Source organism: Tinamus guttatus, unplaced genomic scaffold (genome assembly GCF_059628265.1).
Source record: "Tinamus guttatus ecotype Peru unplaced genomic scaffold, ASM5962826v1 Tinamus_guttatus_pri_ptg000827l, whole genome shotgun sequence".
NCBI classification, from domain to species: domain Eukaryota; kingdom Metazoa; phylum Chordata; class Aves; order Tinamiformes; family Tinamidae; genus Tinamus; species Tinamus guttatus.
In genome coordinates, this window is record NW_028289361.1 from 132,113 (window position 1) to 152,302 (window position 20,190).

The 20,190-nt window shown below is 63.7% G+C and overlaps 2 protein-coding genes across 5 annotated transcripts; both read right to left on the minus strand.

The window, feature by feature from the left end:
• Positions 1-2,750: 2,750 nt before the first annotated feature.
• SYCN (syncollin) lies at positions 2,751-3,146 on the minus strand. The gene has a single exon (XM_088537631.1). It carries the CDS (start codon positions 3,144-3,146, stop codon positions 2,751-2,753), a length of 396 nt encoding a protein of 131 aa, XP_088393757.1.
• Positions 3,147-5,906: 2,760 nt separating this feature from the next.
• LOC148591413 (leucine-rich repeat and fibronectin type III domain-containing protein 1-like) lies at positions 5,907-9,318 on the minus strand. 4 transcript variants are annotated; one of them, XM_088537620.1, is made up of 3 exons: positions 7,937-9,318; positions 6,353-6,720; positions 5,907-6,094 (listed from the first exon to the last, which is right to left on the minus strand). In XM_088537620.1, the coding sequence occupies exons 1-3, from the start codon at positions 9,316-9,318 to the stop codon at positions 5,907-5,909; spliced, it is 1,938 nt and encodes a 645-aa protein (XP_088393746.1). The 4 variants fall into 4 exon arrangements, with proteins under 4 accessions (XP_088393746.1, XP_088393745.1, XP_088393744.1 ...); XM_088537619.1 differs by having other exon boundaries at positions 5,907-6,055; positions 6,290-6,720; XM_088537618.1 differs by having other exon boundaries at positions 5,907-6,071; positions 6,279-6,720.
• Positions 9,319-20,190: the final 10,872 nt, after the last annotated feature.

Here is a 20,190-nt window from a genome sequence, read left to right on the forward strand (position 1 = left end):
ACACAGGCTGACATGGGCTGTCACAGGGTGATTCGGGGTGACATGGGGTGTTGGGGGGTGACATGTTGGGGGGTGGCACAAGGTGGTACAGGGTGACACGGAGCATCACGGGGTGTTTTGGGGTGACACAGGGCACTGCAGGGTGACACGAGCCACCGTGGGATGTTGAGGGTTGATGTGGGGTGACACAGGCTGATACAGGGTGACACGGGGTGTTGCAGGGTGACATGGGCTGGGTAGGGGTCACATGGGCGATTGTTGGGGGATACAGGGTGTGACGGGGTGACACAGGCCAACAGGGGGTGGTGACATGGGCTGTCACGGCGCTGACATGTCACAGGGTGACACAGGTTGTAATGGGTGACGCGGGGTGACACGGGCGGGCACAGGTACGAGGCCAGCGGCCTGGGCGCTACCACCTACCGACTCCGGTGCCGCCTGTTGGGGGCCGACGGTTGCCAAGTCCTGGCGCGTTTCCAGCACGAGGGACCCCGCGACGGCGCCGCCACCCGCGTGGGCGCCTGGTACCACGTAAGCGCGCGGGTGTGCTTGTGTGTGCAACACACACACGCGTGCACACCCCCGTGCATGTGTGTGCATGCATGTGCTTGCTTGTGCATGCGTGTGCTTGTGCATGCATGTACTTGGGTGTGCACGCTCGTGCACGCGTCTGCGCGCTTGTGCATGCGTGTGTGCGCTTGTGCATGTGTGTGTTTGTGCATGCATGTACTTGTGTGTGTGTGCTTGTGCGTGCATGCCTGTACTTGCATGTGCCAGCTTGTGCATGCGTGCATGTGCTTCTGCATGCATGTACTTGGGTGTGCACGCTTGTGCTTGCACGTACTTGCGTGCAATTGTGCACACATGTAGTTGCGTGTGCACGCTCATGCATGCATGTGCGTGCTTGTGCATGCATGCACATGCGTGTGCATGCTCATGCGTGCGCTTGTGCATGCATGTACTTGCCTGCGTGCGCTTCTGCATGCATGTAGTTGCATGTACATGCTTGTGCATGCCTGTGCGTGCTTGTGCATGCATGCACATGCTTGTGCATGCATGTACTTGTGTGTGCATGTGTGTATTTGTGTGCGCACACTCGTGCATGCGCGCACGCACTTGTGCATGTGTGTACTTGCTTGTGCATGCATGTGCTTGTGCATGCGTGTACTTGCGTGTGCACACTTGTGCATGTTGTATTTGTGTGTGCACAGTCGTGCACGCGTGCATGCGCTTGTGCATGTGTGTACTTGTGTGTGTGCACGTGTGTGTGCTTACTTGTGCGTGCATGGATTCATGTGCTTGTGCATGCGTGTACTTCTGTGTGCGCACGTGTACTTGTGTGTGCGCGCTTGTGCATGCATATACATGCTTGTGCATGCATGTACTTGTGCATGCACGCTCGTGCATGCATGTGCACGCTTGTGCATGTGTGTGCTTGCGTGCGCCCTCTTGTGCATGTGTGTACTTGTGTGTATGCGCTTGTGCATGTGTGTACTTGCTTTTGCATGCATGCATGTGCTTGCATGCGTGTACTTCCATGTGCGCACTTGTGCATGCGTGTACATGCTTGTGCATGCATGTGCATGCTTGTGCATGCATGTACTTGAGTGTGCACGCTTGTGCGTGCATGTGCATGCGTGTGCATGCCTGTACTTCCGTCTACGCACTTGTGCTTGCGTGTGCGCACTTGTGCATGCATGTACTTGCATGTACATGCTTGTGCATGCATGTGCATGCTTGTGCATGCCTGTACTTGCATGTGCATGCTTGTGCATGCTTGTGCACGCGTGTACTTGCGTGTGCATGCGCACACGCGTGTACCGCCCCGCAGATCGCCCACGTCTTCGAGCGCTACGGCCCCGGCGCCCGCTACGTCGACTTCGCGCACGCGGCGCGGGAGGCGCTGGCGGCCACCGGCCTCGCGCGCACCCGCGTCACCGACAGCAGCGTCACCGTGCGCCCCCCCACCCAACAGGACACCGCGTGACACCCCCGTCACCCCCCCAGGGGACAACACCCCAAATAAACCCCCCGGCAGGCGGGAGCTGCAGCTTGGAGGGGTTTTATTGGGGCAGGAAGGCGGGGCCTGGCACGGCCACGCGTGTCACCCGTGTCAACCCATGTTGACTCACATCAAGCCATGTCAGCTCATGTCAGTCCACGTTGCTCATGTTGACCCACGTCATGGTGTTGACCTGCGTTGACGTGTGTTGACACATGTTGACCTTCATTGACTCGTGTTGGCCAAGGTTGACCTTCATTGACTTGTGTTGGCCCGTGTTGACCTTCTTTGACTCGTGTTGGCCCATATTGACCTTCATTGACTCATGTTGGCCCGTGTTGACCTGCTAGGACTCATGTTGACCCATGTTGGCTCCCTTTGGGCTGTGTTGACTCCTGTTGACTTGGCTTGACTCTCGTTGACTTGGCTTGATTCTCGTTGACTTGGCTTGACTCTTGTTGACTTGGATTGACTCTCGTTGACTTGGTTTGACTCTTATTGAGTTGGGTTGACTCTTGTTGACTTGGTTTGACTCTCGCTGACCTGGATTGACTCCCGTTGACCATGTTGACTGCCACCGGCTCCCACTGCCCTGTGCAGACTCCCGTTGACCTGTGTTGACTCCCATCGCCTTGTGTTGACTCCCATTGAGTCGCGTTGACTCCCGTCGCCTCGTGCCGCCTCCCGTTGCCTCCTGTTGCCTCCCGTTGCCTCCCGCTGCCCCGCGTCGCCCCCACGCCGCCCCTCCTCAGCTGCACTTGCAGTAATACCCCCTGATGGCGTTGTCCCAGTCAAGCAGCAGCCCGCGGCGCAGCTCCTGCAGCCGGGGCACGGCGCCGGGGCTGAACGAGCGGCTGTGGCCCTGCTTGCCGCGCCTGTCCCACACTGTGAGCTGGCAGCGGGTGCCCACCACGAGCGAGGAGACCTTGCCGGCCCAGCCGATGGGCATGTAGGGCATGTCGGTGCCGGGGCTCACCACGAGGACGCTGCCGCCGCAGCAGTCCTCGTAGTAGGGGCTGTCGTCGGTGTAGAGCTGGGCGCAGATGCGGGTGCCGTTGACGTTCTTCAGGTCGCTCGCCACCGGGCACTGCGCCCCGGCCGCCGCCACCGCCGCCGCCAGCACCGCCAGCACCAGCGGCGCCATCGTCACCCGCCACCACCGCGGCCTCGCTCGCCCGCCCCACGGATATACCCGGCCCCAAGGCTGTGGGAAGGAGAACAGCTGGTGGGAAGGGGCCCAGGTGTCCGGGGACGCCCCCGCTCCGGGCAGGCGGGTGTCTCCTCCTCCAAGAGGGGTCCAGGCATCTGGGGCCACCATGGGGTCCATGGACCCTCTCTCCCTCCTCAAATAAGACCCAGGGTTTCCCGGGGGTCTGCAACCCACCCTGGCCTTCCAAGAAGGGAGCCAGGCATCCGGGCTCCCTCCTTCCAGGCATCTCTTCCCACCTGGGAAGGGGCCCAGGTGTCCGGGTCCCCCTCAACCTCCCCCTTTCACTGCGACCTTCCACTCCCCCTGGGAAAGGGCCCAGGTGTCCGGGCCCAACCCCATCGGCCTCCAGGTCCCTTTTCCTGGGAAAGGGCCCAAGTATCCAGGTCCTCCCACCCATGTGATGAGTTGCCAGGGCCCAGCTGGGCCCTTCCCAGCCTTGGGGGAGACCCTGCCCCTTATTTGCATATTAATGACCCACGGGCCACGCCCCTTGCTCTGATACCAGTGGGTGGGGAGGCCACACTCAGGATCCAGGCAACCGCCTCCCTCCCCGTATCCTGGCAACCGTAGCCTGCCCGTATCCTGGCAACCGGCCCCGGCAACAGCCTCGCGCCTGTATCCCGGCAACCCTCTCCCACCCGTCTCCTAGCAACCGTCTCCGGTTGGATACCCTCTCGCCCACCCACATGCCAGGGGGCGGTTCCGGGAAGCTAAGCAGGGTCTGCCCCGCGACGGGCCTGGATGGGAGACACCTGCCCTGCATCGAAACCCGGCGCCCCCTCAGCCAACGTTCGTTACCACCGGGAGTGAATTAATCAGCATTATTACCCCCATAATCAGCCAATTGCCTCATGGGCATGCTAATGAGCTCATTTGCATGGCAAGGCCGCACCTGCCTTGCCCCTTAGTGAAAGGAGGGAACGGGAGATTCTCAGGTGTCTCGTATGAGGTTGAGCTCCCCCCCGCCCCATCCCAACCCCGGCACAGAGGGGCTGGAGGTGGCTGCTCTTCACACACAAAAGGTTTAATCGCCTCCTTTGCGGGGGGGCCCGCGGGCCTGGGGGGGGGGCACAGGTTTTTAATGTAAAAACTTGTGTTAAACACTGCGGGGGGGGGGGGGGGCTCCGGGTGGCGGCTGGTGGGGGGGGGGGCAGGGTGAGGATGAGGGGGTCAAGGGGGGGGTCAGGGTGCGGGGGGGGGATCAGGGGGAAGATGGGGGGGGTCGGGGCGATGCGGGGGGGGGAGCCCCCGCCAGGGTTATCTAGACCAGCCAGATAGGAGCTCCCGGGGCCCCAGGGCCTCGTTAGCGCTAACGAAGCAGCCGCACCGGGGAGGGGGGGCTGCGGTTCTCGTGTCATCTGTGCAGACATGTCTGTGGCGTGTCCCGGCGCCCGTCCTAAGGCACCGCGGCGGGAGGACGAGGCGGGCGGCGCGCGTGCCCCATTGCACACGCGTGTGTCACGTTGCACGTGTGTCACGTTGCACGCGCGTGGTGGGGTGCGCCAGGGCCTTGCATTGCACACACATGTTGCATTGCACACGTGTGTCACGTTGCACGCACACACTGGGGTGCACGCACGCGTTGCATTGCACACGCATGTTGCATTGCACCCGCATATTGCATTGCACGTGTGTCACGTTGCATGCACATGTTGGGATGCATTAGGGCCTTGCATTGCACACGTGTGTTTCATTGCACCCGCACAATGCATTGCATACGTGTGTCACGTTGCATGCGCATGTTGGGGTGCACTAGGGTTTTGCAGTGCACACGCTTGTTACATTGCATGCGCACGTTGCATTCGACCCACACGGTGCATTACACACACGTCACGTTGCACGCACATGTTGTGGCGCTCTAGGATTTTGCATTGCACCCGCATGTTACATTGCACCCGCATGTTGCATTGCACACGTGTGTCACGTTGCACGCACACATTGGGGTGCACGCACGCGTTGCATTGCACACGTGTGTTGCATTGCACCCACACATTGCATTTCACACGTGTTTTGCACGGCACGCACACGTGTCACGGCGCACACAGCTCTGGAGGATGCACACGCGTGTTGGGGTGCACACGGGTCCCGGGGTGCATATGGGTGCCCTATGGAGGGGCACAAGGGTCCCGGGCAGGGAGAGGCTCCTTTGGGTGTCGGGGAGCACATGGGGTCCCCTGGGGCGGCGCTGGGGTCCCAGGGGCACCCAAGGGTGCCAAGGGGGCACCTAGGGGTATCAGGGTTGCTCTAGGGTGAACACGGGTGCCCAACGGGTGGCAGAGACACCCAGGGGTGCACATAGGGCCCTGGGGGTGATAGGGGAGCGCTCCAGCACCCAAGGGTGCCCACAGGGTGCTAAGGGTGCTAGGGGTGCATTTGAACCCCCAAAGATGGACTCAGGCACCTGCACGTGCCAAGGACGCACCCAAGGGTGCCAGCACGATGCACTAGCCCCCTGGGGCGCCCAGGATGTGCATGGGCACCCAAAGGCGCGGAGGAGCACCCAAGGGTGCCGCAAGCTTGCACGGGACCCCAGGCACGCGCCATCGACATGCCCAGGCTCCCGCTAAGCACCCAAAGGCGCCAACACCCCCAGGCCGCGCGCCCACAGCCATGCCCAGGAGGCCCCCCCAAAGCCGCCCAGCAGCACCCATGGGTGCCCCCCCCCGCCCATAAAACCACCCCCCCCTTCCCCATTCACACGGTGCTCTCGAGCATCCACTCGGTGCTGCCGAAGGGCGGGCGCCGCGCGGCCGGCGCGAGGGCCGCGGCGTCGAGGCGCGACGTGGAGCCGTGCAGTCGTGTCCGTGCGCGGCGCGGGTAGCTGTGGCTGGGGAAGAGCCCGCGGGCCCCATCGAACGAGTGCCGCTGCCGCGGCGTCCTGGCGCCCGCCGGGCCCCCCGGCGCCGTTGCACCCATTGCAATCGCGCCCGGTGCCGTTGCACCCATTGCAATTGCGCCCGGTGCCGTTGCACCCATTGCAATCGCGCCTGGCGCCGTCGCACCCACTGCAATCGCCCCGTGCGCCGTTGCGCCCATTGCAATCGCGCCCGGCGCCGTTGCACCCATTGCAATCGCCTCGGGTGCACCCGTGGCACCCAGCGGCTCGGGGCCTGTCACATCGGTGTCCCCCGTGTCCCCTTGGGGCTCATCGGGCTGCTTGGCGTGGGCGCCGTTGGTCTGCGAGCAGACGCTGTGCAGCGCGGCCGCGGCGGGACGGCGCCGGGCGCCCGCCGCCTTGTAGCGCACGGTGAGGATGAGGATGAAGACGAGCACGGAGGCGGCGATGGCGCCGCCGATGACGATGATGATGGTGCCGCCCAGGAAGTGGGGGCGGCCGGCGGGGCACTGGGGGCCGCCGGGCGCCGTGGCGAAGCGCACGCAGCCCACGGCGCGCGCCGCCGGCAGCGCCGTCACGCCGTCCTCGTACACGGCCAGCACGCACAGGTCGTACTCGCGGCCCGCCGCCAGGTCCGTCACCACGAAGGTCTTGCTGGACGACGGGATCATCCTGTGCGGAGCAACGGGGGGGGTCAGGGACGGCGCCGGTGCAATGCACCGGGATGCGGTGCGCTGCACGGGGGCATGCGTGCGTGTGCAGTGCACCAGTTTGCACGCACTTGTGCAATGCGCAATGGTACAACGCACTGGGACTTGGGCGCTTGTGCAATGCACCAGATCGCGCGTGTGTGTGCAACGCATCGCGGCCTGCATGCAATGCGGGGGATCAGGAATATTGGTGCAATGCACAGGAATGCACCCACCAGTGCGGTGCATCGGAGTGTGCATGCTGGGGCAATGCACCAGGTTGCACGCGTTGGTGCAATGCACTGGGCTGTGGATGGTAGTACAAGGAGCTGGGTTGTGCATGTTGGCAAAATGCTCTGGATTGCGGATGACCGTGCAATGCACGGGATCCTGCAAGCTGTGCAATGCACTGGATCCTGCATGGGGAAGTGCACCAGATCCTGCACACTTTGCAATGCACTAGATTGTGCACACTCATGCAATGCACAGGATCCTGCAAGCTGTGCAATGCCCCGGATCCTGCACGCTGGAATGCACCAGATCCTGCACACTGTGCAATGCACTAGATTGTGCACCCTCATGAAATGCCCCAGATCCTGCACAGCTGGAATGCACCAGATCCTGCACACTGTGCAATGCACTAGATAGTGCATGCTGGAATGCACCAGGTCCTGCACACTTTGCAGTGCATGAGATTGTGCATGCTCATGCAATGCCCTGGATCCTGCACGCTGGCATGCACCAGATCCTGCACACTGTGCAATGCACTAGATTGTGCACACTCATGCAATGCACCAGATCCTGCATGCTGTGCAATGCCCCGGGTCCTGCACACTGGAATGCACCAGATACTGCACACTTTGCAATGCATGAGATTGTGTACGCTCATGCAATGCACCAGGTCTTGCACACTATGCAATGCACTAGATATTGCACGCTGGAATGCACCAGATCCTGCACGCTGTGCAATGCATTAGATTGTGCACGCTCATGCAAGGCACCAGATCCTACACACTTTGCAATGCACTAGATTGTGCACGCTCATCCAATGCACCAGATCCTGCACACTGTGCAATGCATTAGATTGTGCACGCTGGAATGCACCAGATCCTGCACGCTGTGCAATGCCCCGGCTCGTGCATGCTTGTGCAACGCGCTGCATCTCGCACGCTTGTGCAACGCGCTCCCGCCGCGCTCACCGGTACACGAGGCTGTCGTCGAGCGAGCTGTTGTACTGGATCTGGTACATGCGCACGGCGGGCGCGTGGCGCTGCGGCGGCCAGCGGATGCGCGCCGAGGACTCCGTGAGCTCGGCGGCCACCACGCGCCGCTCGCCGGGCGCCCGGCTCTCGTTGGTGGCCGCCGCGGTGGCCCGGGCCATATCGGAGGGCGCCGCGACGTCCCCGGCGGCCGCGGGCAGCGGCAGCGGCAGCACGGCCAGCGGCACCGGCGCGGCCGCCTCGCCGGCGGCGTTGGTGGCCACGCAGGTGAAGGCGCCGTGGTCGCCCAGCGTGGCGGCGCGCAGCTCCAGGGTGCCGTCGGGCCGCAGCGCGCGGCGGCTGCCGTTGCGCACGGGGCGCCCGTCGGGCGCCAGCCAGCGCAGCGCCGGCGCGGGGTCCCCGGCGGCCGCGCACGCCACGCTCACCGCCTGGCCCTGCAGCACGGCGCCGGCGCTGGCGCGCGCCCGCGTGATGAGCGGCGCCTGGCACACGAAGTCCTCCTCGGGCACCGCCGCCAGCGGCCGGTCGGCCAGGCGCGGCGGCGACGCGCACGTCTCCAGCGCCGCGTCGCCGGCCGCGGCCTCGCCGCCGCGCCGCCGCCGCAGCCACAGCAGCTCGCAGTTGCAGTGCAGCGGGTTCCCCCCCAGCGCCAGGCTGAGGCGCGGGGCCGTGGCCGGCCTGGCGGCGCCGCCGGGCTCCGTCAAGGTGCGCAGGCGGTTGGCGGTGACGTCCAAGCGCGCCAGCTTGGGCAGGCGCGCCAGCGCGCCGGGCGCCACGCGCTCCAGCAGGTTGTGGTCCAGCGTGAGCGTGTTGAGGCTGGCCATGGCGCCGATGGCCTCCCAGGGCACCGCCGCCAGGTTGTTGTAGGACAGGTCCAGGTCCTCCACGGTGGCCACGAAGGCGCCGAAGGCGGCCGCCTCGATGCGGCCCAGCTGGTTGTTGGCCAGCGTCAGGCGCCGCAGGCTCGCCAGCCCGCGCAGCTGCGCGCCGCCCAGCGCCAGCAGCCGGTTGCCGTCGAGGTGCAGCGCGCGCAGGGCGCGCAGGTCCCCGAAGGCGCCGGGCGCCACGTGCCGGATGGCGTTCCGCGACAGCGTCAGGTGCAGCAGGCTGCTCATGTTGGCGAAGTCGGCGCGGCGCACGGCGGCGATGAAGTTGTCGGCCAGGCGCAGCTCCACGGCGCGCCGGTCCAGCGCCGGCGGCACGAACAGCAGCCCCGTCTTGGCGCACAGCAGCGTCGGGTTGGGCGCCGGCGCCGGGCAGATGCAGCGCGCCGGGCAGCGCGGGGACGCCGGGGACGTCGGCGGCGCCTGGGGACGGGCCACGGCGCCCAGCACCACCAGCGACACCAGCAGCTTGGCCATGGCGCCCCGGCGGGCCCCGGCGCTGCAAAAAGGAGGGGTTCGTTTGGGCCGCGCGGTGCTGCGGGCTGCAACGGGGCGCTGCGCGTTGCAGCGCGGGGAGGTGACGTGCAGGGCGCCGTGCGTTGCAATGGGGGGACGTGCATTGACTTGGGACATTGCAACGGGGCAGGGTGATGTGCAGGGCACCATGCGTTGCAATGAGGGGACACGTGAGGTGACACGGAGGGCACTCTGTGTTGCAATTAGGGAACGTGCATTGGCCTGGGGCATTGCAATGGGGCAGGGTGACATGCGGGGTGCTGTGTGTTGCAACGGGGGGACGTGCATTGGCCTGGGACATTGCAATGGGGCAGGGTGACATGCAGGGTGCTGTGTGTTGCAATGGGGGGACGTGCATTGGCCTGGGGCATTGCAACAGGGCAGGGTGACGGGCAGGGCACCGTGCGTTGCAATGAGGGGACGTGCATTGGCCTGGAGCATTGCAACAGGGCAAAGTGACATGCAGGGTGCTGTGTGTTGCAATTAGGGGACATGCATTGGCCTGGAGCATTGCAACAGGGCAAAGTGACATGCAGGGTGCTGTGTGTTGCAACGCGGGGACGTGCATTGGCCTGGGGCATTGCAATGGGGCAGGGTGCTGTGTGTTGCAACATGGGGGGACGTACATTGGCCTGGGAAATTGCAACACGGTGAGGTGACACGGAGGGCACTGTGTGTTGCAATTAGGGAACGTGCATTGGCCTGGGGCATTGCAATGGGGCAGGGTGACATGCAGGGTGCTGTGTGTTGCAATGGGGGGACGTGCATTGACCTGGGACATTGCAATGGGGCAGGGTGCTGTGTGTTGCAATGGGGGGACGTGCATTGGCCTGGGACATTGCAATGGGCCAGGGTGACCTGCAGGGCACCGTGTGTTGCAATTAGGGGACGTGCATTGGCCTGGGGCATTGCAATGGGACAGTGTGACGTGCAGGGCGCCGTGTGTTGCAATGGGGGGACGTGCATTGGCCTGGGGCATTGCAATGGGGCAGGGTGACATGCAGGGTGCTGTGTGTTGCAATGGGGGGACGTGCATTGGCCTGGGACATTGCAATGGGGCAGGGTGCTGTGTGTTGCAATGGGGGGACGTGCATTGGCCTGGGGCATTGCAATGGGGCAGGGTGACATGCAGGGTGCTGTGTGTTGCAATAGGAGGGACATGCGTTGGCCTGGGACTTTGCAACAGGGCAGGGTGACGTGCAGGGCACTGTGTGTTGCAATTAGGGAACGTGCATTGGCCTGGAGCATTGCAACAGGGCAAAGTGACATGCAGGGTGCTGTGTGTTGCAACGGGGGGACGTGCATTGGCCTGGGGCATTGCAATGGGGCAGGGTGCTGTGTGGTGCAACACGGGGGACGTACATTGGCCTGGGAAATTGCAACAGGGCAGGGTGACGTGCAGGGCACTGTGTGTTGCAATTAGGGGACATGCATTGGCCTGGGGCATTGCAACGCGGGAAGGTGACATGGAGGGTGCTGTGTGTTGCATTGGGGAGGACGTGCATTGGCCTGGGGCATTGCAATGGGGCAGGGTGACATGCAGGGTGCTGTGTGTTGCAATTAGGGGACATGCATTGGCCTGGGGCATTGCAACAGGGCAAAGTGAGATGCAGGGTGCTGTGTGTTGCAATTAGGGGACATGCATTGGCCTGGAGCATTGCAACAGGGCAAAGTGACATGCAGGGTGCTGTGTGTTGCAACGGGGGGACGGGCATTGGCCTGGGGCATTGCAATGGGGCAGGGTGCTGTGTGTTGCAACACGGGGGACGTGCATTGGCCTGGGGCATTGCAACACGGTGAGGTGACACGGAGGGCACTCTGTGTTGCAATTAGGGGACGTGCATTGGCCTGGGGCATTGCAATGGGGCAGGGTGACATGCAGGGTGCTGTGTGTTGCAATGGGGGGACGTGCATTGGCCTGGGACATTGCAACAGGGCAGGGTGCTGTGTGTTGCAACACGGGGGACGTGCATTGGCCTGGGGCATTGCAACACGGTGAGGTGACACGGAGGGCACTCTGTGTTGCAATTAGGGGACGTGCATTGGCCTGGGGCATTGCAACACGGTGAGGTGACACGGAGGGCACTCTGTGTTGCAATTAGGGAACGTGCATTGGCCTGGGGCATTGCAATGGGGCAGGGTGACATGCAGGGTGCTGTGTGTTGCAACGGGGGGACGTGCATTGGCCTGGGGCATTGCAATGGGGCAGGGTGCTGTGTGTTGCAACGAGGGGCATGTGCATTGGCCTGAGGCATTGCAACATGCTGAGGTGACACGGAGGGCACTGTGTGTTGCAATTAGGGGACATGCATTGGCCTGGGACATTGCAACATGGTGAGGTGACATGGAGGGCGGTCTGTGTTGCAATTAGGGAACGTGCATTGGCCTGGGGCATTGCAATGGGGCAGGGTGACATGCAGGGTGCTGTGTGTTGCAATGGGAGGACGTGCATTGGCCTGGGGCATTGCAATGGGACAGTGTGACGTGCAGGGCGCCGTGTGTTGCAATGGGGGGACGTGCATTGGCCTGGGACATTGCAATGGAGTAGGGTGGCATGCAGGGTGCTGTGTGTTGCAATGGGAGGACGTGCATTGGCCTGGGGCATTGCAACAGGGCAGGGTGACGTGCAGGGTGCTGTGTTTTGCAATGGGGGGACGTGCATTGGCCTGCGGCATTGCAGCGGGGCAGGGTGAGGTGCATGGCTCTTCACTGGAGGGTGCATGGTGCTGTACGTGGCAGAGATGCATGGGGTTGTGCACTGCAAGAATGCACGGCATTGTGCATTGCAACAGGGTGACACACATTGCAATGCAGTGGGGTGACACACAGGGTGCTGCGTTGCAATGGGGCAGGGTGACGTGCAGGGCACTGTGCGTAGCAAGGATGCATGGTGCTATGCATTGCAACAAGGCACAATGTGTTGCAGCCATGCATGGCGGTGTGCATGGCGGGTTGCATTGCAACAAGGCACAATGTGTTGCAGCCATGCATGGTGGTGTGCATTGCAGGATGCATTTCAACAAGGCACAGTGCTGCGTGTTGCAGCAATGCACAGCACTGTGCACTGCAGGGTGTGTTGCATGGATACACGGTGGTGTGTATTGCAACAAGGCACAATGCATTGCACCCATGCATGGCGGTATGCGTTGCAGAATGCATTGCAACGACACACGGTGCTGTGTGTTGCAGCCATGCACAGCGCTGCACGTTGCAGGAGGTATGGTGCTTTGTGTGACAGGGATGCACAGGGTCATGCATTGCAGGCACGCATGCAGCTGCACATCACGATGCATGGGGCTGTGTGTTGCAGCAATGCATGGTGCTGTGCATTGCTGAAACACCCTCTGCCGAGCATTGCAACAGGGTGACGCACATTGCAATGTGGTGGGGTGACATGCATGGCGCTGATCATTGCAAGGGGGTAGGGTGACATGCGTGGCATTGTGCGCTCCAGGAAGTCAAGGTGTTGCGCATTGCAAAGGGGTGACACACATTGCAACGGGGTGACCCGCATTGCAGCACGGCGGGGTGACACACATGGCACCGTGCATTGCAACAGGGTGACACGCAGGGCGCTGTGTGTTGTGACACGGGGTGACACACGTGGCACCGGGTCACTGGACACCCGTGGGGCTGGGGGGACAGCACGTGGCCGGGGTGCAACACACGTGTGCGTGTCCCCATGCGAGACATGTTCTTAGCGTGTTCTTAGCGTGTTCTTGGCATGTGCGCCGTGCCCCCTCCCTGCACCTACCTGTGCTCAGGGCTCCATGGTGCCTCCGGGTGCTGCCGCCTCCGGAGCCTGTGGGGAGGAGGGGGCTGAGCCGCTGGTCCCGTATGGACCAATATGGACCAGCATAGGCCAATACGGAACACTGTGGAGCAGCATGGACCAATATGGAACAGCATGGACCAAGGCGGAACAGTATGGAGCAGTATGGACCAGAACCCACCAGCATGGACCAATACGGAACACTATGGAGCAGCACGGACCAATATTGAGCAGCATGGACCAATATGGAGCAGTATGGACCAGCATGGACTAGAACCCACCAGCATGGACCAGTATGGACCCGTACCCTGCACTATGGACCAGGATGGAGCAGTATGGCCCAGAACCCACCAGCACGGACCAGTATGGACCAGTACCCTGCACTATGGACTAGGATGGAGCAGTATGGACCAGTCCCCCATCAGGACAGCCCAGAATAACCCAGTATCCGCTGGTTCCGAGCTGTGAGATCCCGTATAGACCAGCATGGCCCAGTAGAGGCCAATATGGCCCAGTACAATCTGGTCCAGGACTGTACGGCCCAGCACAGCCCAATACAGCCCAGTATAGCCCAGCGCAGCCCTGCAGAACCCGGTATAGCTCAATACAGAGCAGCAGAGTCCTGCGCTGCCCAATACAACCCGGTACAGCCCAATATGACCTGGTACGGCCTGGTACAACCCCTACAGCCCAGTATAACCAAATATGGTCCTATACAGCCCAGTATGGCCCGCTATAACCCCCAACAGCTCGGTATAGCTCAGTACAAAGCAATACGACTCAGTATGGCCCCAATGCAGCCCGGTACAGCCTGGGCCAGCCCAGTATGGCCCAATGTAGACAAGAACAGCCCAATATGGCCCAGTACAGTCCAGTACAACCCAGCATAGCCCAATACTGCCCGGAACAAGGCCGTACAGCCCGGCACGGTCCAGTACAATCCAACAGACCCTGGTCTGGACCAGTGTGGCCCGGTTCAGCCCGATACAACCCATCATATCCCAGTATGGCCCGGTATGGCTCAGCACAGCCCAAGATGGCCCAGTATAGCTCAATATAGGCCAGTACAGCCCCGTACAGCCCAGTACAACCCAGTATGAGCTCACATGGCCCAGCAGAGCCCAATATGGCCCGCCCAGTGTGTCCCAATAGAGTCCACTATGGCCCAGGAGAGCCCAATATGGCCCAGCACAGCCCAGTGTGTCCCAATAGAGTCCACTATGGCCCAGCATAGCCCAATATGGCCCAGCACAACCCAATACGTCCCAGTAGAGACCAAAATGGCCCAGTAGAGTCCAGTATGGCCCAGCACAGCCCAATGTGTCCCAGTAGAGACCAAAATGGCCCAGTACAGCCCAGTATGGCCCAGTAGAGTCCAGCGTGTCCCAGTACAGCCCAGTATGGCCCAGTACAGCCCAGTATGGCCCAGCACAGCCCACTGTGTCCCAGTAGAGACCAAAATGGCCCAGTACAGCCCAGTATGGCCCAGTAGAGCCCAGTGTGTCCCAGTACAGCCCAGTATGGCCCAGTACAGCCCAGTATGGCCCAGTAGAGCCCAGTGTGTCCCAGTACAGCCCAGTATGGCCCAGCACAGCCCACTGTGTCCCAGTAGAGACCAAAATGGCCCAGTACAGCCCAGTGTGTCCCAGTAGAGACCAAAATGGCCCAGTACAGACCACTATGGCCCTGTAGAGCCCAGTGTGTCCCAGTACAGCCCAGTATGGCCCAGTACAGCCCAGTATGGCCCAGTAGAGCCCAGTATGGCCCAGCACAGCCCAGTGTGTCCCAGTAGAGACCAAAATGGTCCAGTACAGCCCAGTATGGCCCAGTAGAGCCCAGTGTGTCCCAGTACAGCCCAGTATGGCCCAGTACAGCCCAGTATGGCCCAGTAGAGCCCAGTATGGACCAGCACAGCCCAGTGTGTCCCAGCAGAGACCAAAATGGCCCAGTACAGCCCAGTATGGCCCAGTAGAGCCCAGTATGGCCCAGCACAGCCCAGTGTGTCCCAGCAGAGACCAAAATGGCCCAGTACAGCCCAGTATGGCCCAGTAGAGCCCAGTGTGTCCCAGTAGAGCCCAGTACGGCCCAGTATGGCCCAGTAGAGCCCAGTATGGCCCAGCACAGCCCACTGTGTCCCAGCAGAGACCAAAATGGCCCAGTACAGCCCAGTATGGCCCAGTAGAGCCCAGTGTGTCCCAGTACAGCCCAGTATGGCCCAGTACAGCCCAGTATGGCCCAGCACAGCCCAGTGTGTCCCAATAGAGCCCAGGTCATGGCATGCACATGCATGTGCCCCCCCCCAAATACATGTGCACCGGGAGGGGGTGCTATGGGGGGGGGGGGTCTGCAGGGTGGGGGGGCACCGGGATACCGGGATCGTATCCTGATCCCTCCCCTCCGACATCAGCCCCCCCGCCCCGTTCCATTTGCCCCCCGGTTCCCCCTCCCCTTTGGTAACCGGTTCCGGTTCCCCCTCCCCAATATCATCCCCCTCCCCCGGTAGGAATCTGCCCCCCCCCCCCACCCCGCCGGTGCCCGGTACCTGGAGGGGGGGGCTCAGCCCCCGGCCGCTCCCATGGCGGCTCCGGGGCCGGCGGCGGGCGGGGGGGGGGGGGGGCGCGGGGGGGCGGCCCCGGGCCCGATCAGGCCTCGGTTCGACGAGGGGCCATGGGCGGAGGGGGGGGGGGACCGGGGTGATGGCGGGGGGGGGGTTCGGGATGTCGGGACCGGGATGCGGCCCCGGGGGGTGGCCCCGGGCGGGGGGCGGATGGGATGGCGGAAAACCGGGATGGGGCGGGGGGGAACCGGGATGAGGCGGGGGAACCGGGATGGGGGGGGGGGCACCGGGGTGATGCCTTGGGGAGCGGGGAGGGGGGGGGGCACCGGGATGGGGGAAGCGGGATGCGGGGTGGGACCGGGATGCGGGTACCGGGCTGATGGCGGGAGGAAGAGGGGGGGATACCGGGATGCGGGAACCGGGATGATGCGGCGGGGGAGGGATCGGGATGATGCTGCCGGGCTCCGGGAGGCCCCGGTGCGGCCGCGGCTCCCGGTGCGGCGGCGGCGGCTGCCGGAGGGGGCCGGGGGGGGGCGGCGCAGGCCGCTGCTCGCCGCTCCGGAGCCCGCAGAGCCGCCGGGGCGGGGCGGGGCGGCGGCACCGGGCGGGCGGGGCCCGGCGCGGGGCGGCACCGGGCGGCGGCGGCACCGGGCGGCGGCGGCGGCGGCGGCGGCGGGAGCCCCCCCCGCTCCGGGACCGGGTCCGGCCTCCCGCCCCGCGCGCCCCCCCCCGCCCCGGCCCTGGTCCCTCCCTCATCCCCCTCCCCATCCCTCCCTGCATCCCTGTGTCCATCCGGCCATCCCTGGGGCTGTGTCCATGTCCATCCTTCCATCCCTGTGTCCGTCCTTCCCTCCCTCCATTCCCATTTCCATGTCCATCCTTGTGCTCATCCATCCATCCCTGTGTCCATCCTTCCCTCCTCCATTCCCATTTCCATGTCCATCCTTCCATCCCTGTGTCCGTCCTTCCCTCCTCCATTCCCACTTCCACATCCACCCTTGTGCTCATCCATCCATCCCTGTGTCCATCCTTCCCTCCCTCCATTCCCACTTCCACATCCATCCTTGTGCTCATCCTTCCATCCCTGTGTCCGTCCTTCCCTCCCTCCATTCCCATTTCCATGTCCATCCTTGTGCTCATCCATCCATCCCTGTGTCCATCCTTTCCTCCCTCCATTCCCATTTCCATGTCCATCCTTGTGCTCATCCATCCATCCCGGTGTCCGTCCTTCCCTCCCTCCATTCCCACTTCCACATCCATCCTTGTGCTCATCCATCCACCCCTGTGTCTGTCCTTCCCTCCTCCATTCCCATGTCCGCATCCATCCTCGTGCTCATCACTCCATCCCTGTGTCCGTCCGTCCCTCCCTCCATTCCCATTTCCACGTCCATCCTTGTGCTCATCCATCCATCCCTGTGTCTGTCCTTCCCTCTCTCCATTCCCATTTCCATGTCCATCCTCGTGCTCATCACTCCATCCCTGTGTCCGTCCCTCCCTCCATTCCCACTTCCACATCCATCCTTGTGCTCATCCATCCATCACTGTGTCTGTCTTTCCCTCTTTCCATTCCCGTATCCATATCCACCTTTCCATCCATTCCTCCATCCCCTCATCCCTGTGTCCCTGTCCACGTCCGTCCGTCCATCCATCCCTCCATCCTTCCATCCCTGCATCCACATCCCTGTGTCCATCTTGTCCATCCCTGTGTCCGTGTCCATCCCTCTGTCCATCCGGACAGGGCCCAGGCATCCGACTCCCGCTCTCCCGCCCTGCACCTCCCTGTCCTGGGCCTGTTGGGGACATTGGGGACACGCTGGGGACGCTGGTGGCCTGAGGGACACACTGGGGATGTGCTGGGAGTCATGGGGACACTGGGGATGTTGGGGACACGCTGGGGAGCTTGGGCACAGACTGGGAATCATGGGGGCACTGGGGGTGTTGGGGACACTGGGGACATGTTAGGGACATGCTGCAGATGGGGGGGGGATGCTGGGGACATTGGGGATAGGCTGGGGACACTCCAGGGATAATAGGGGTGTCAGGGACATGTTGGGGACATGCGGAGGATGTTGGGGACATTTGGGGACTGTTGGGATCACCACGGGGATGATGGGGACATTGGGGACACCATAGGGATGTCAGGGACTCACTGGGGGGGTCCATGGGATCCCCTGGGGGCGTGAGGGACATACTGGGGACATTGAGGACCCTGGGGACACCCCGGGCATGTCAGGGACTTGTTGGGGACCCTGAGGACAACCCAGGGATGTTGGAGATGTTGGGGACATACTAGGAATCTTGCGGACCCCCTGGGAACATTGGGGACACATTGGGGACATGCTGGGGATATTGGGACCCTGGGAACATCAGGGATGCATTGGGGACCCTGGGGACACCCTGGAGACATTGAGGATATGTTGGGGACCATGGGGATCCCCTGGGGACATTGGGACCTTAGGAATATTGGGGACACTAGGGATCCCCTGAGGACACTGGGGATGTGTTGGGGCTCCTGAGGACATTGAGAACTTGTTGGGGACCTGGGGACATTGGGGACATGTTTGGGACCCTGGGGCTCCCCTGGGGACATTGGGGACACTAGGGATCCTCTGGAGACACTGGGGACATGGGGGACATGTTGGGGACACTAGGGATCCCCTGGGGAAATGAGGGACATGTTGGGGATCCTGGGGACACCGGGGACACATTGGGGACACTACGGATCCTCTGGGGAAACTGGGGACACGTTGGGGACCCTGGGGACATCGGGGACATATTTGGGACACTAGGGATCCCCTAGAAACACTGGGGACACATTGGGGACCCCGGGGGACATGTTGGGGACATGTTTGGGACACTAGGGATCCCCTGGACCCACGTTGGGGGTCCCTGGGGACACGCTGGGGACACGTTGGGGACCCTGGGGACATCGGGGACACGTTGGGGACACTGGGGATCTCCTGGGGACACATTGGGGACCCTGGGGACACCGGGGACATGTCTGGGACACTAGGGATCCTCTGGGGACACTGGGGACACGTTGGGGACCCTGGGGACATCGGGGACACGTTGGGGACACTGGGAATCCCCTGGACACACTGTGGACACGTTGAGGACCCTGGGGACATCGGGGACACGTTGGGGACACTGGGGATCTCCTGGGGACACATTGGGGACCCTGGGGACACCGGGGACATGTCTGGGACACTAGGGATCCTCTGGGGACACTGGGGACACGTTGGGGACCCTGGGGACATCGGGGACACGTTGGGGACACTGGGGATCCCCTGGACACACTGGGGACACGTTGGGGACCCTGGGGACATCGGGGACACGTTGCGGGAGGGGCTGAGCCCAGGGTGACCAGAAGGGGGCGTGTCCCGAGACGAGGGGGCGTGGCCTGGGCTCGGGGGAGGGGCGTGTCCCCCGCGGGGGGGGGGGGGCGTGTCCCCGCCTCCTCCGCAGGCCGCGCTCCCATTGGCGGAAGGGGCGGCGCGGTGACGTAGGCGCGCGGCCCGTGCGTGCCCGTGCGCGCTGACGTTGCGCGGCGGCGGCGGCGCCTCCGTGCTGCGGCTGACGGCGCCTCACGGGCCGCGGCGGCGCCGGTGAGTGCGGGACCCCCCACCCCGTCCCCGAACCGGAACCACCCGCTCCCCCCCGCCACCAAAACCGGAACCGCCTTCCGCCACCGCGACCCGCTGCGCCCGGCCTGGGCCGCTTCCTCCCCGCCCCCCTCTTCCGGTACGGCGGCCGCGACGGGCCCCTCCCGCCGCCATCGCGTTCCCCGCCGGTGCCGGGATCCTCCCGCGCGCGGCCCCCTCCTTCGCCGGGGTGGGGGGGGAAGGGAGGGAAGCGCGGCCGGCGGGACCGGCCTCCCCCCGGGATTTCCCTCCGGTTCCGGCACCTTCGTGGGTTCCCCCCCTGCTTCCACCGCCCAGTCCCCGTGGGACCCCCCCCAAACCGGGACTCCCCCCCCAAACCGGGACCGCCCCCAGGAGCGAGACCCCCTGACCCGGGGACCCCCCGGACTGGGACCCCCCAAACCGGGACCCGCCCCCCCCCAAACCGGGAATCCCCCAATCCCAGGACCCGCCCCCCCCCCCCCAGTCCTGGGATTCCCCCTAAACCGGGAACCCCCCTCCCCAGTGCGGAGACCCTCCCCCAAACCGGGACCCCCTCCCCTACTCCCGGGACTCCCCCTCCTAAACGGGGACCCCCCCCCCGGTCCTGGGATCCCCCCCGACCCGGGGACTCTCCCCAGTTTCGGGATCCCCCCTAAACCGGGACCCCCCCCAATGCCGAGACCCTCCCCGAAACCAGGACCCCCTTCCCTACTCCCGGGACTCCCCCCCCCCTCCCCCCCCAAACCGGGACCCTCCTCAAGGCTGAGACCCCCCCCCCCCCCCCCAAGACCACCAGGATCCCCCCCAACCCAGGGACCCCCCCCCAGTGCCGGGATCCTCCCCCAAACTGGGAATCCCCCAATCCCACGAACTCCCCCGTC